General features: G+C 41.8%; 1 protein-coding gene across 1 annotated transcript in view; it reads right to left on the bottom strand.

Moving 5' to 3' along the window:
* The window catches only part of DLG3 (discs large MAGUK scaffold protein 3), a 51,380-nt gene that overhangs the window by 24,600 nt on the left and 14,322 nt on the right, over window positions 1-12,458 (bottom strand). Inside the window, exon 9 of the mRNA XM_077774970.1 lies at window positions 686-800. Within this exon, the coding sequence (XP_077631096.1) occupies window positions 686-800 (115 nt within the window). The remainder of the gene's footprint in view (window positions 1-685; window positions 801-12,458) is intronic.

Below are 12,458 nucleotides of genomic sequence, written 5' to 3'. Positions count from 1 at the left end.
AAAAAAAAAAGACCCTGAGGCGCCTGGGTGGCTCATTCGGTTAAGCGTCTGACTTTGGCTCAGGTCATGACCTTGGCATCTGTGAGTTCGGGCCCTGTGTCGGGCTCTGTGCTGATAGCTCAGAGCCTGGAGCCTGCTTCAGATTCTGTCTCCCTCTCTCTGCCCCTTTCCTGTTCACACTCTATCTCAAAAATAAATAAAAACATTTTTAAAAAGACCCAAAAGCAGCAACCTGCCAGTTTCTGGTCTCTTACCAAGAGACCTTTGACCAGAATACAGTGATAGCTGATATGCTCAAATACAAATCCTGATATCTACTCCTCATATGTGGAAGGGGGTGGGGAATGCCAAGTTTTCCCCTCAAATCACAGACTGCAAGCAAAGGACTCTGAACATTTGAGTGCTATTTGAATACTGACTAGCAACAATCACTCAACAGTGTTTTACAATTAGAGCAAACTGAAAGTTTCTCATACTGAGTCATTCATGAGCAAAGAGGAAGAAGCCAGCTCACAAAAGAGAGACATACTGACCATAAAGTACACAACCTGAGCATACACTGCACAATGTTGCTGTAGTACTGGGAGTACACACTCCCTGCCCCACTGGTTAAACAGGAAGGGCTGTGTTGGCACAGAGCTCCCCTCATGCAGCACAAGGCCTCGTGCTCAGAAGTGTGACTTACCTGACATACAAAGACCTCTTCTCACTTGTTCGGAGGGACCCGGACCCAGAGCTCATGCTGCTGTTCATCATTTGTTCTCTCAAGTCATGTATCTTCGATTCAAAGCGACTGTACTCTGTCAAGGAGACAAGGGAACAGACGGGAAAAGAATGAACCCAAGGAACCGCACCAAGCCTGTGTGCCAGTGGCTAAAGAGCCAGGAGGACACTTGACTTCAAAAGCAACCAGAGCCAACACAGTCAGTCCCTGCTTTGATAAGCAGAGTCCCTCCTCCAAGCACAGACTTCTTTCCACTGCCCTCCCAACTAAGAGAAGGAAGAAACAAACCTGGAAAAGAAGTAACGTTTGGACATATCAAATGGAAAAAGGCTTTTATCTGCCTTGAAATCTCACTGATCCTTAAAACAACAACAACAACTGGAAAGACTCTCCAGTGCAGCCTTCATAAATCTTTGGAGCAGGGCAATAAGGCCCAAGGAGAGCAGATGGGAAAGGAGACGTTCCCAAAAAGTGGATTGCAGAGAACAGATGGCCCTGAGACACAGGGTGGAGTGGCTGGGAAGGACCTGAGGCCATTAGAACATTGTTAGGCAAGGAAGATGATTTGTTTCCAGATGACTTTGTTTTGGGGGGAGGGGGGGCCAGAGATTGGAACCCATGACACAAAGGTAAAAACAAACAAACCTCACCATCAGATAAGAAGATCTTCCCTTTTAACAAATAGGGTCTTTGGTTTCAGTAACAAACATTAAAACAGAAAATCTCCCAAACTGAGAAATCTGCTGTCACCTCTCTTGTCCAAAATCATCCTATCCGTGGGGTTGTAAGTCCATATGCCCAGCTTTAGAGCCCACTAATACCCTCACAACAGCCTTATCATTCTGGAAAGGCAACTACAGATTTACACCCAACTTAAGAAAACCTGATGGAGGAAAGCTCTCTAACTGTACAATTATTATAAGAGGGTTTTCTATAGGGATGCTTTACTGTGACATTCTCCTAGTACATTTAAAATATGATATTCGCCCTTATCCCCCCCCCCAACACATACACAACATTTTTCAGGTCTGTACTGGCTGCATAAAATGGGATGTATCTAAAGCCGAGGCTGTGGAAATGGTAGAAAATAGGCATACCTCATTATGACAAGATGATTTCAAAGGAAAACAAAACTGATAGGGTTGAAGGATGTGGAACTGCTTTAAAAAAAAAACAAAAACAAACATATTTCCAGGGAAAAAGAATTCCACAAAAGCATTTTCATGCACCATAGAGGGCTGGCAAGAAGCATCCCCATCTAGTCTGTATGACTCTACAGGCAGAAAACAAAACACCTGTTCCAACACCTGACACTCCCCTTCCCTCAGCAAAGCAACCTGACCTTGAGCCGGGTATAAAGGGAAATGCTAAAAAGCCTTAAGAGGAGGGAGGTAGTTCTAACTCACACAGATCCTCAACAAAGTTTCTTTTTGTTCACTCTGGTACCAATGAAGCCAACCCATTAAATTCATGTGTTCCTTCATTCACCACACTGGTGTTAATGGTGATTTGTGCTCATTACCTACTCCCGTCCCTGAAATCCTGCAGGAAGCAGTTAAGTCACTGACTCACCCATTAAGTGTTGGGGGAAAAAGACAGGAGCTGGACAATGTCCCTGATCTGAGGGTTACAAGGCAACACATCAATATCAATGAGGCGTCGCAATCGAAATGTAGAGGGTGGTGACCGATCTGTCATAGAAGCCCTGGACTGCCCACGAGGGCAGCAGCGGGGCCGTCTACCTCTCCGCCTGCCTGGGGACCTGGCCCTACTCCAGGTCTCAGCCCTCCATCCTCGCCCTCTAGTTGGCTCCTTTCTGGTCATCCTCCTCACTCATCAGCTAGGAGGAGAACTTGGTGAGACAAAGAGATTTCTGACCAGGCAGCCCCTTCTTGGGGAAGGTACAGTAGAAGGCAGAAATATGCATTGAATCCAGAAAAATATATACCAAATCTATCCACAAGCCATTCTTCCCCCCTCTCACAACTTGTTTATGGATGCCCTTCTTTGGAATTGACGTGCCCGCTGAACTCCAACTTAGCAGCAGGTCATGGCAGTTGCTTAGTAACTACATTTCTTAAAAAATCCTTTAAAAAACAACCACCAAACCACTATTTCCTCAAAGCTCCTAATCCGAGGCTGATAATGCTGGGCCAGAGGGCCCACTTAAAATAGACTACAGAAAGAGAACAAGGCTGTTGCTTTAAGGAATCCACTTTCTGTTTTCTATGTGCTACTAAGCTTTCAAGTCTATTACATTGTGTTTTATTCATTTTTTCCCATTCAGATGAACCCCTTAAAGTTCCAGCCTACCCATCAGTCTCTGGCTTTTATTTGTAGAATTATCTAATGTCCACCAANGTTGATGCTTCTGGTCTCAAATTAATAAACTTAATGGTTTATTTAACTGATGACTGCCAGCTCACTGAGGGCTTGGGAAAGTAGTTAAGAAGTACTCCCATTTACCTTTATTCCCAAGGTTAACTGTGGGGAGCAACTGGAGTACATGGTTTTTAAACACCTTTTGTGATGTTAATAACGCACCGTGGGCATCTGATTAACAGACTTTGTGTATAACAAACAAACAAACAAAATAATTCTAACCAAAAAACCCATTTAGAATAGTCTTAAGATAGATAGTACCTCATCTTAATATCAGAAGCATCATTTTCCAAGGACAAAAGCTTCACTTAAAAAGCATCTGAATTCTAAGACTTCAGTTTGTGAAGGTCCCTCCTCCCCTACTTCCACTTATAACTAATGAAGCCATCGCTGGAAGGCATCTCCTAGGCTGAAGTCACTGCCTAGTCACTGCCCACCAGACCAGCCTCCAACCCAAAGGGCCCACTTCAAATAGGCTACTTTAAAGAATCAACATTTCTTTCTTAACTCTCAAGTCTACTCAAGTATGTTTTATTCATTTTTTCCCATTCAGATGAACCCAACCATTTGTGACCCACAAAGATATCCACAGTGAGTCATCACTCCCTCGTTCCCTTTGCTAATCATGGAGAGAGAAATGAGGGGGTGGGGGCACAATCAGACGTCATTCCCTGAAACAGGGTTTCTTACTGACCACCTGGGATGCCTCTGAAAGATCAGGATTTTGGATCCAACCCCAGATGCACTGACTCAGAACCTACTGAGCAGGCCCAGGAATCTGCATTTTCACCAAATATCAAGGTGATTCTGATATCCAATAAAGTTTGAAACTGCTGATCTTGACTTGCAAAATTGAGTTCTGTTTTGTTAGTTTAGGGAACGATAAGGTAACTATCCTGCACTGTGTCAAAACAGATGAACATGGGGAAGCAAAAATTATATAAAAACAGGGAGGGGGACAAAACCTAAGAAACTCTTAAATATGGAGAACAAACAGAGGGTTGCTGGAGGGCTTGTGGGAGGGGGATGGGCTAAATGGGAAAGGGGCAATAAGGAATCTACTCTTGAAATCATTGTTGCACTATATGCTAACCAACTTGGATGTAAATTAAAAAATTAATTAATTAAAAAAAAAATAAAAGGAAAGTAGGGCAACAGGGCTGGAAAACTCCCCCCAAAACTGGCAATACAATTGCAAATTCCATGGGAAAGGAAAGTGTTAGCAGCCTCTGTCCGATGTGCCTGCAAAGAAAGCTGATGAGTTTTACACATTTTTATAAATGTAGCATATGATTTTTAAAAATCTTTAACTTCTTCATTTAGACATTCCTGTATCACTACCCCATGCCACTACCCAAAAGTAACCAGTTAGTATTTCTAGCATGTATCCTTCTTGACTTACTTCCCTGTATATATTATTTATATACATATAATCACAACTCACACATGGGGCGCCTGGGTGGCTCAGTCGGTTGAGCGTCCGACTTCAGCTCAAGTCATGATCTCATGGTTCGTGGGTTTGGGCCCCGCCTCGGGCTCTGTGCTGACAGCTAGCTCAGAGCCTGGAGGCTGCTTCAGACTCTATATCTCCCTCTCTCTCTAACCCTCCCCTGCTCATGCTGTCTCTATCTCTCAGAAGAAAAAAAAAAAACACCACACAGATTTGCATAAATCTTTTTCTCATCCTCTAACAGGGCATGGAAATCCATCCATGTCATTACACAGAGATCCATCTCATTCTCATTCTTTTTAATAGATGCATAGTATTTCGTACTACAGATAGAGCATAATTTATTCAGTCATATCGCAACTGATGTGCGTTTACATTGTTTACAATTTTTAAAATAATTTTTATTTTTTATTTGAGAGAGTGTGTGCATGTGTAAGTGTGCACGAGGAGGGGAGAGGGGCAGATGGAGAGGGAGAGACAGAGAGAGAGAGAGAGAGAGAGAGAGAGAGAGGGAGAGAGAATCTTAAGCAGGCTCCACACTATTCGTGGAACCCGACATGGGGCTTGATCCCATGACCCTGGGATCATGACCTGAGCCATCCAGGAGCCTGTAAATGGTTTACAATTTTTAATATTACCACCCATGCTGCACTGTATATTTGAGCATTTCTATAGCATAGATTTCTTAAAGTAAAACTGCAGGGTCAAATTATATGCACACAAAAGCATTTGATTGGCACTACCAAGTTGAACCTCAACCTTCTGAAACCTTTATGACTGGAAGTGAGGATAAAATGCTATTCTAAAGCTTCCAGCAGCTTTTCTTTTTCCTTTAGAAGTGGAGGCAGAATTTACCTTTGAGGACAGATTGATGTTTGATGTTTTGTGTGGGGAAAAACACTTCAATGAGACTTTTGGTTTTGCAAAAGTAAAGGCAAGACTGTATTCTGGAATGGACAAAGACAAAGAGGAACCTCAAATTTTCTCCCTGCATAATCACAGAAAAGATCGGCCTTCTGGGTGGAGTTGCTGATTCAAAAGTCTTGTCCTACCACCTATATGATGCTCTACAGACACTCTGGAAATATCTACCTCTAGACTTGACCACTGTGCCTCCCGTTCCTTGATAACTTTCCTGTTACTGTAAGCGACACAACCCGCCCTTTCCCCTGCACACAACCAGTGTTTCCCCAAGTATGGCTGATATTTGCTCCTCACTGCTTCCTCAATCCACCTCTTTCTTTCACTGTTGTTGCCTTACTATATTGATTTTGCCTCTTCATTTTCTCTTGATTATCCTACAAGTGGTAGGAAGAAATTACTCAAANTGCTTCACATGTAGATTTAAGTTTCTTAACAGCAAGGACCATGCTGCTGGCTCTTTTTTTGTAGCTCCTACAGCCCGTAGTATAAGTAACCCCTGCTCAAGTATGTCCAACATTGGAAAGCTCTCTGTTCATTCATTATTAGACTAGACAACACTATTCCAGAGAAAATTCCTAGGTTAAGGACCATCTCTTTCGCCAGCTGGTCCTCATTTTGGTGTCTCAAACAACACAAAACATGATGGATTTCTTCTTCATAATAGTATGAAGGAATAGTTTAAAGAAGGCCAAAGGGCTGGGAGAGCCTAGAGCAGGTTCTGAGAATACTGAATAAGCCTGAAAAGAAGGTAGAGTATGAACAGGGGAAGGTGGGGTGATGGAAGGTGGGGCCAGATTGTAAGAGTTTGAGATAAGACTTTTCTTACTAGGCTAGAGGAACCACTGTTAAGTGTTTAAATAGGGGTGTGATACAATCAGAACCAGGTTTTGGGGAAGACTGTTCCAGAAATGTAATACAGGATGGAGGCCAGGGAGGGGCACCTGGGTGGCTCAGTCGGTTAAGTGTCTGACTTTGGCTCAGGTCATGATCTCACCGTTCGTGGGTTCGAGCCCCGCATCGGGCTCTGTGCTGACACCTAGCTCAGAGCCTGGAGCCTGTTTCAGATTCTGTGCCTTCCTCTCTCTCTGACCCTCCCCTGCTCACGCTGTCTGTCTGTCTGTCTCTCTCTCTCTCTCAGAAATAAATAAAAAACATTTAAAAAAAAAAAAAAAGAATGGAGGCCAGGGAGAAAGATAACAAAGACCAGGAACCTCGTCTACTAGAGACAACGCCTTGAAAGGCCTGACACAGCAGGGGCAATTGAGAAGACAAAGAAGGAACAAGAATCAAGAAACATGTTGGAACTAAAAGAGATAAAATGTGATATCTGATTGAATGAAGGGATCAAAGGCAACTTCTGAGTTTTTTCCTGACAGACCCGAAAAAGTACAATATTATCAGCCATAATAAAGAATAGTCATCATGGCCTCAAAATCAGCTATCCCTTCTCCAGGCTACATATTGTTACTTCTGTAAGGATTCTTCATCTGACATGGTTTCCAGACCCTGTACTATTTCTCCCTTTTAAAATCCAGTGCCCAGAATTTGTGGTGATGTCATTTCCTTTACAAAATCATAAGCTCCTTGATGTGGTTTTTGTTTCCTTCTCAAGTTTGGCAATCGGCACCCTCGTTGAGTCAACAAACTTTTATTGAACATGTTACCTCATGATAAAGATCTGACAGGACAAACCTGGACACTAATTCTCAGTTCTGGCTCCTCAGGAACTAAGGTAAGAAAAAGTACAAAACTTTCTCCTTCCACCCACCCAAAAATGCTAAAAACTGACCCACAAAACCGCAAACCATTTATGCAAAACTCTGACATGTCAGAGGTTTCAAGATCTACTTAACAGCCTAATAAACCATCAAAGGGGATAGAAACTACAATGTTCACTAAGATGAACTGGACACATATCCAAGCCTCCAAATCCATGTCTCCTCTAAGACTTTGCTCTCAAATCCATCTACTTTCCTAATGACAAAACTGTCTTCTCGGAATAAAAAATGACATTTGTCATTAATTCAGAAAAGCTGAAAGGGGCTCCGTTTCTTAACCCATAGAAAGTTTATTTGGGCCTATGGGTAGGAAAATGTTGTAGAGAGGAAACAAATGGTACCAACAAAGGATGCTTATTCTGCGTGTGGTATAGACTACCAATGATTTGAATGATGATACAAAAGGGAAATGGTACAAAATAAAATAAAAGCCATGCCCATCAAATGACAACAAAGCTGGGGAAACAACTGGATGACAGACTTCAGACACAGAGACTGTGACAGGTAGCATCAGTAGGAAGACACAAATAAAGTAAAAAAGAAATGTAAGTTCCTGACCTTGAGTCCCCACACAAATACTAGGCAGGGAAGACAGGGCTGAATAGCAGCATGTGTATTATTGATTAGCTAGAAACTCCAAATAAGTCGATAGCTGCCCAAAGGCTCATTTGTTCTAACAGAAGTACAGATGTTCAAATCTCAAACTTATACAGCTCTTGTTTGGCATTAGCTGAGCTGCCTTGAGCTCAAGGGAATCACCCATTGTGAAAATGTACAGAACTGTGGTGGAAATGAAACGACAACCTCTTGAGAGAGTCACAGATTTTCATGAGCATGAATGGTATGTTAGGTTTCTACAGTTGCCTTTGGAGTGCACACCCTCAGGATGTGTCTGAATTATAAGCATCTGTCCCCTCATGTTTTCCAAAGAAATGGATGGAGCTGAAAGTAAAATAAGTCCATCAAGAAGATAATCTGTCAGTGTGCAGGTAAGTATATAAATAGCCAAAGAGCAGGTTTCTACAATCACAAACTGGTCTCTAGAAAAATAATATGAAGCCCATTGTCTGGATTAGTTTTGTTTTTTTTTTTAATTTTAATTTTGTTTTTAATTATTCGAGAGAGGGGGAGAGGGAGACAGCACGCAAAGGAGGGGCAGAGAGACAGGGAGAGAGAGAGAATCCCAAGCAGGCCCTGCACTGTTCACACAGAGCTCCACATGAGGCTTAAATTCACGAACTGTGAGACCATGACCTGAGCTGAAACCAAGAGTCGGATGCTCACCCAACTGAGCCACCCAGGTGCCCCTAACTTGGGCTAGTTTTTAATGATGGGGTCTACTAATTAAAGAATCTAAGAGCTCTAAAACTAATCAATTCCTCAGGTCCCTTTTATTTTTGACATAATTACAATTTTATGACCAAGTCAACGAGGTCTATATGGAATCAAACCCAGGATGAGTCTAATTTAATTTCTAAATATGTTCTAGAAGAGGGAAATCGTCACATCTGTAAAGAATCCTAAGTTCTCTGGGTCAAAAATAATACCAAATCAATGGGCATAAACTGCAAAAAAAAAAAAAAATTTCTTAAGGCTATGTGAGAGGGCAGAAAAGTGGCTAACAGGCTTGAATATGAGCAAATATTGCTTGAAGGAAAATACGTTCAGCTCTATTTTTAGAACAACGGTCTCGGAACTATGACTAACCCAGAACAGACACCTCAGTGTCATTGTTCTGGCCCCTGCACTACCACAACGTGCTTCCTCAGACATACACACACATAGCCAGGGTTCTGGATAGCATCCTGATACTGGAAACGAAACAGAAAACAAGACATGCTAGATCAGCATGCCATGAAAGATTCCCGTTTATCCCTATATAGATACTGGTTGTCTCTGTCCACCAAAGAGCTTAGTGAGGATGCAGGAAGAGCTAGTGAGCGAAAGTGCTATAGTGTATAAAGGTTTCATGACATTCAGCCACCTGATCTGAAATGAGTAGAATGAAAACTGCTTTGATCTCACAGCAAGCTAAGAAAAAGTTATTCACAGGACCCTGTCATTGGTCCTTACCTATCCCAGATGACCCAGGAGATTAGGGTGAAAGCCTCAAATAGGGCCTTTTCTCTATTTCAAAGGCACTTCATATAGTATATTCAAACGCAAGATTAACAAAGCCTTTAGCTCCTTTACCCATAAGCCAAGTTGTATGTAAGAACCACCCCAAGACAAAAACCTCATCCAGAAAACATGAGAGTGCAGGCAGAATATACCTTTCCCTGCTCTCAAGGTAGTGGGTAATCTCATTCACAACAATCTTTTCCACTTAACAGAGATGCTACAACATGGTGACTGAAACACAACATTTTATGACTCAGCTTGCTAACCTGAGTTAATGTTAACTGATTTCTACACTTTACCAGGTCAACTGAAAGTCTAGATTCAAATGTTCTTCACAATGGTCACTCCGACAGGATCACAAATCCACTGGCACTCTTTATTGGGGTATCAACTGAATCTTTCGGGTAAAGTTTCTGTGGAAGGAACCCAGAAAATGGGACTTAGAGAAAGACTCTTCCTGTTAATGTGGTCATCTGCGGCCATTTTTCAGTAACTGATAATTCCAGAGTAAAATATTACAGAACAGAGTAAGAAATCCAAAATCCAAAGTGTGTGTGTGTGTGTGTGTGTGTGTGTGTGTGTGTGTGTGAAATAAAAGATTAAAAGTAGGACTTCAAAATAATAGGGAAATGTTGTTTTATTTATATGTAAGAAATGGTACTGAGGTAATTCATTAAACATTTGGAGCAAAAATAAGGTACTACCCTACCTTACATCATAAATAAACTCTAGGCAGGTTAAGGTTTTAAATACAAAAACAAAAACATTAAATAACTAGAAGAAAACAAAGGTGAATATTTATTTGCTGTCAGGATAGGGAAGGCCCTTTTAACCTATAGGTAGATGCTAAATGCACAAAAGAAAACAGTGATAGGCTTGACTACATGAAAACATAAAATATCTGTACATCGAACTAAAAAGGAAAACTACAAACTGGGAAAAATCTTTGTAATATACATGGAAAAGAATTAATATTCTAACTACATTTAAGCTTTTACACATCCATAAGTTCNNNACACATAAATAAGTTCTGAGGGGGTGCCTGGGTAGCTCACTCAGTTAAGCGTCCAACTTCGGCTCAGGTCATGATCTCATGGTTCATAGGCTCAAGCCCTGCATCTGGCTCTGCGCTGACAGCTCAGAGCCTGGAGCCTGCTTCGGATTCTGTATCTCCCTCTCTCTCTGCTCCTCCCAACTTGTGCTCTATCTCTCTCTCTTTCTCAAAAACAAATAAAACATTAAAAAGAATTTTAAACAAGTACTGAACACACCTCAACAAGGAAATGGGAAAAAGGTATGAACAAGCAATTCACAATACAAAAAATGACCAATAAACACACACATGCGCGCGCGCGTGCACACACACACACACACACACACACACACACACACAGAGTCAATTCTATTATTAAAAAAAGAAATAGGGTGGCCTGGGTGGTTCAGTCGGTCAAGCATCCAACTTCGGCTCAGGTCATGATCTCAAGGTTCGAGAGTTTGAGCTCTGCATCCGCCTCTGTGCTAACAGATCAGAGCCTAGAGCCTGCTTCAGATTCTCTGTCTCACGCTCTCTCTGCCTCTCCCCCATCCATGTGCTCTCTCTCTTTCCCTCCCGCCCTCAAAAAGAAACATTTAAAAAAAGAATATAAAAGTGCATTATATATTATAAAAAGTTAAAATTAAAATGAGTTAAATAACATTCTTTAACTTTCAAATGTGCAGATAATTAAAATAATATTGTATGTCAGCAAGATTTCAAACTATACACTCTTTATACTGTTGGTGAAGGTGGAGCCCAATTTGGCAAAAAGTCTTTATTTTTTTTTTAGAGAGAGAGCAAGGGAGCTCAAGTGGGGGAGAGGAACAGAGGGAGAGGGAGAGGGGGCGAGGGAGAGGGAGTCAGAGTTGGGGGAGAGATGGAGGGAGGGGGAAGAGAGACGGAGAGAGAGGGGGAGAAGGGGGGGAGAGAGAGAGAGAGAGAGAGAGAGAGAGAGAGAGAGAGAGAGAATCTCAAGGAGACTCCATGCTCAGTGTGGAGCCCAATGTGGGGCTCAATCCCACACCACGGGATCATGACCAGAGCCAAAACCAGGAGTCGGACGCCTCAACCGACTGAGCCACTCAGGCACCCCTATATCAAAAGTCATAAACATGTTCATACCCTTTGAACCAATAATTCCTCACAAAGGAATTCATTCTGAAAAAGCAATACCAGATTCACAAAAAGTCTCATACAAGGACACCCATCAGTGCTATTTATAAGATAAAAATTGGCAACAACTAATGTCCACCAAAGGGAATGGTTACAGGAATTACGGCACATACATGATAAAATATTATTTAACTATTAAAAATCTTTTTAGTAAGGTATTCATGACATACATTGAGTTTAAAGAAAGGATACAAAACTGTATAAATACAAAGATTCCAGCCTTGCAAGAGATACATACATAGTATGTGATATATAAAAGTTTGGAGGAAAATAAGACCCAACATATAGTCACAAATATACAAACACAAACCGGTTATTTCTGGAGGTAGTTTTACAGGTGATTTGAATTTTTTTTACTTTGTACTTTTCTATTTTTTCCAATTTCCTATAAATCTGAATGTAATACTTTTTAAAAAACTTTTTTAATGTTTGTTTATTTTTGAGAGAGAGAGAGAGAGAGATGCAGAGACAGAGCATGCGTTGGGGGAGGGGCAGAGAGAGAGGGAGACAGAATTCAAAGCAGGGTCCAGGCTCTGAGCTGTCACCACAGAGCCCAATGCAGGGCTCGAACTCATGAACAGCAAGATCATGATGTGAGCTGAAGTCGGAAGCTTAATCGAATGAGCCACCCAGCTCCCCAAAATGCAATACTTCTATATCCAGGAAAAAACAAATATAGTTTGAGGAGGGTGAGGAGGGTGAGGAGGCAGACTGAATAGGACAGGCCCAAGGACAAAGCCAGGATGCACAAATGCATTAGAAACTCCCCTTCACACTGCTCCTGGCTCATTCATCATTTTCCTCTGGAATTGACCATTCAACCAGCTACATACAAATCCCCTTAGACATATTATCACCTCACCATCTTAT

This window comes from Crocuta crocuta, unplaced genomic scaffold (genome assembly GCF_008692635.1).
Source record: "Crocuta crocuta isolate KB4526 unplaced genomic scaffold, BGI_CrCroc_1.0 scaffold394, whole genome shotgun sequence".
Taxonomy (NCBI): Eukaryota; Metazoa; Chordata; class Mammalia; order Carnivora; family Hyaenidae; genus Crocuta; species Crocuta crocuta.
Note: the sequence above shows the minus strand (reverse complement) of the source record. Positions and strands in the feature narration are given on the sequence as shown.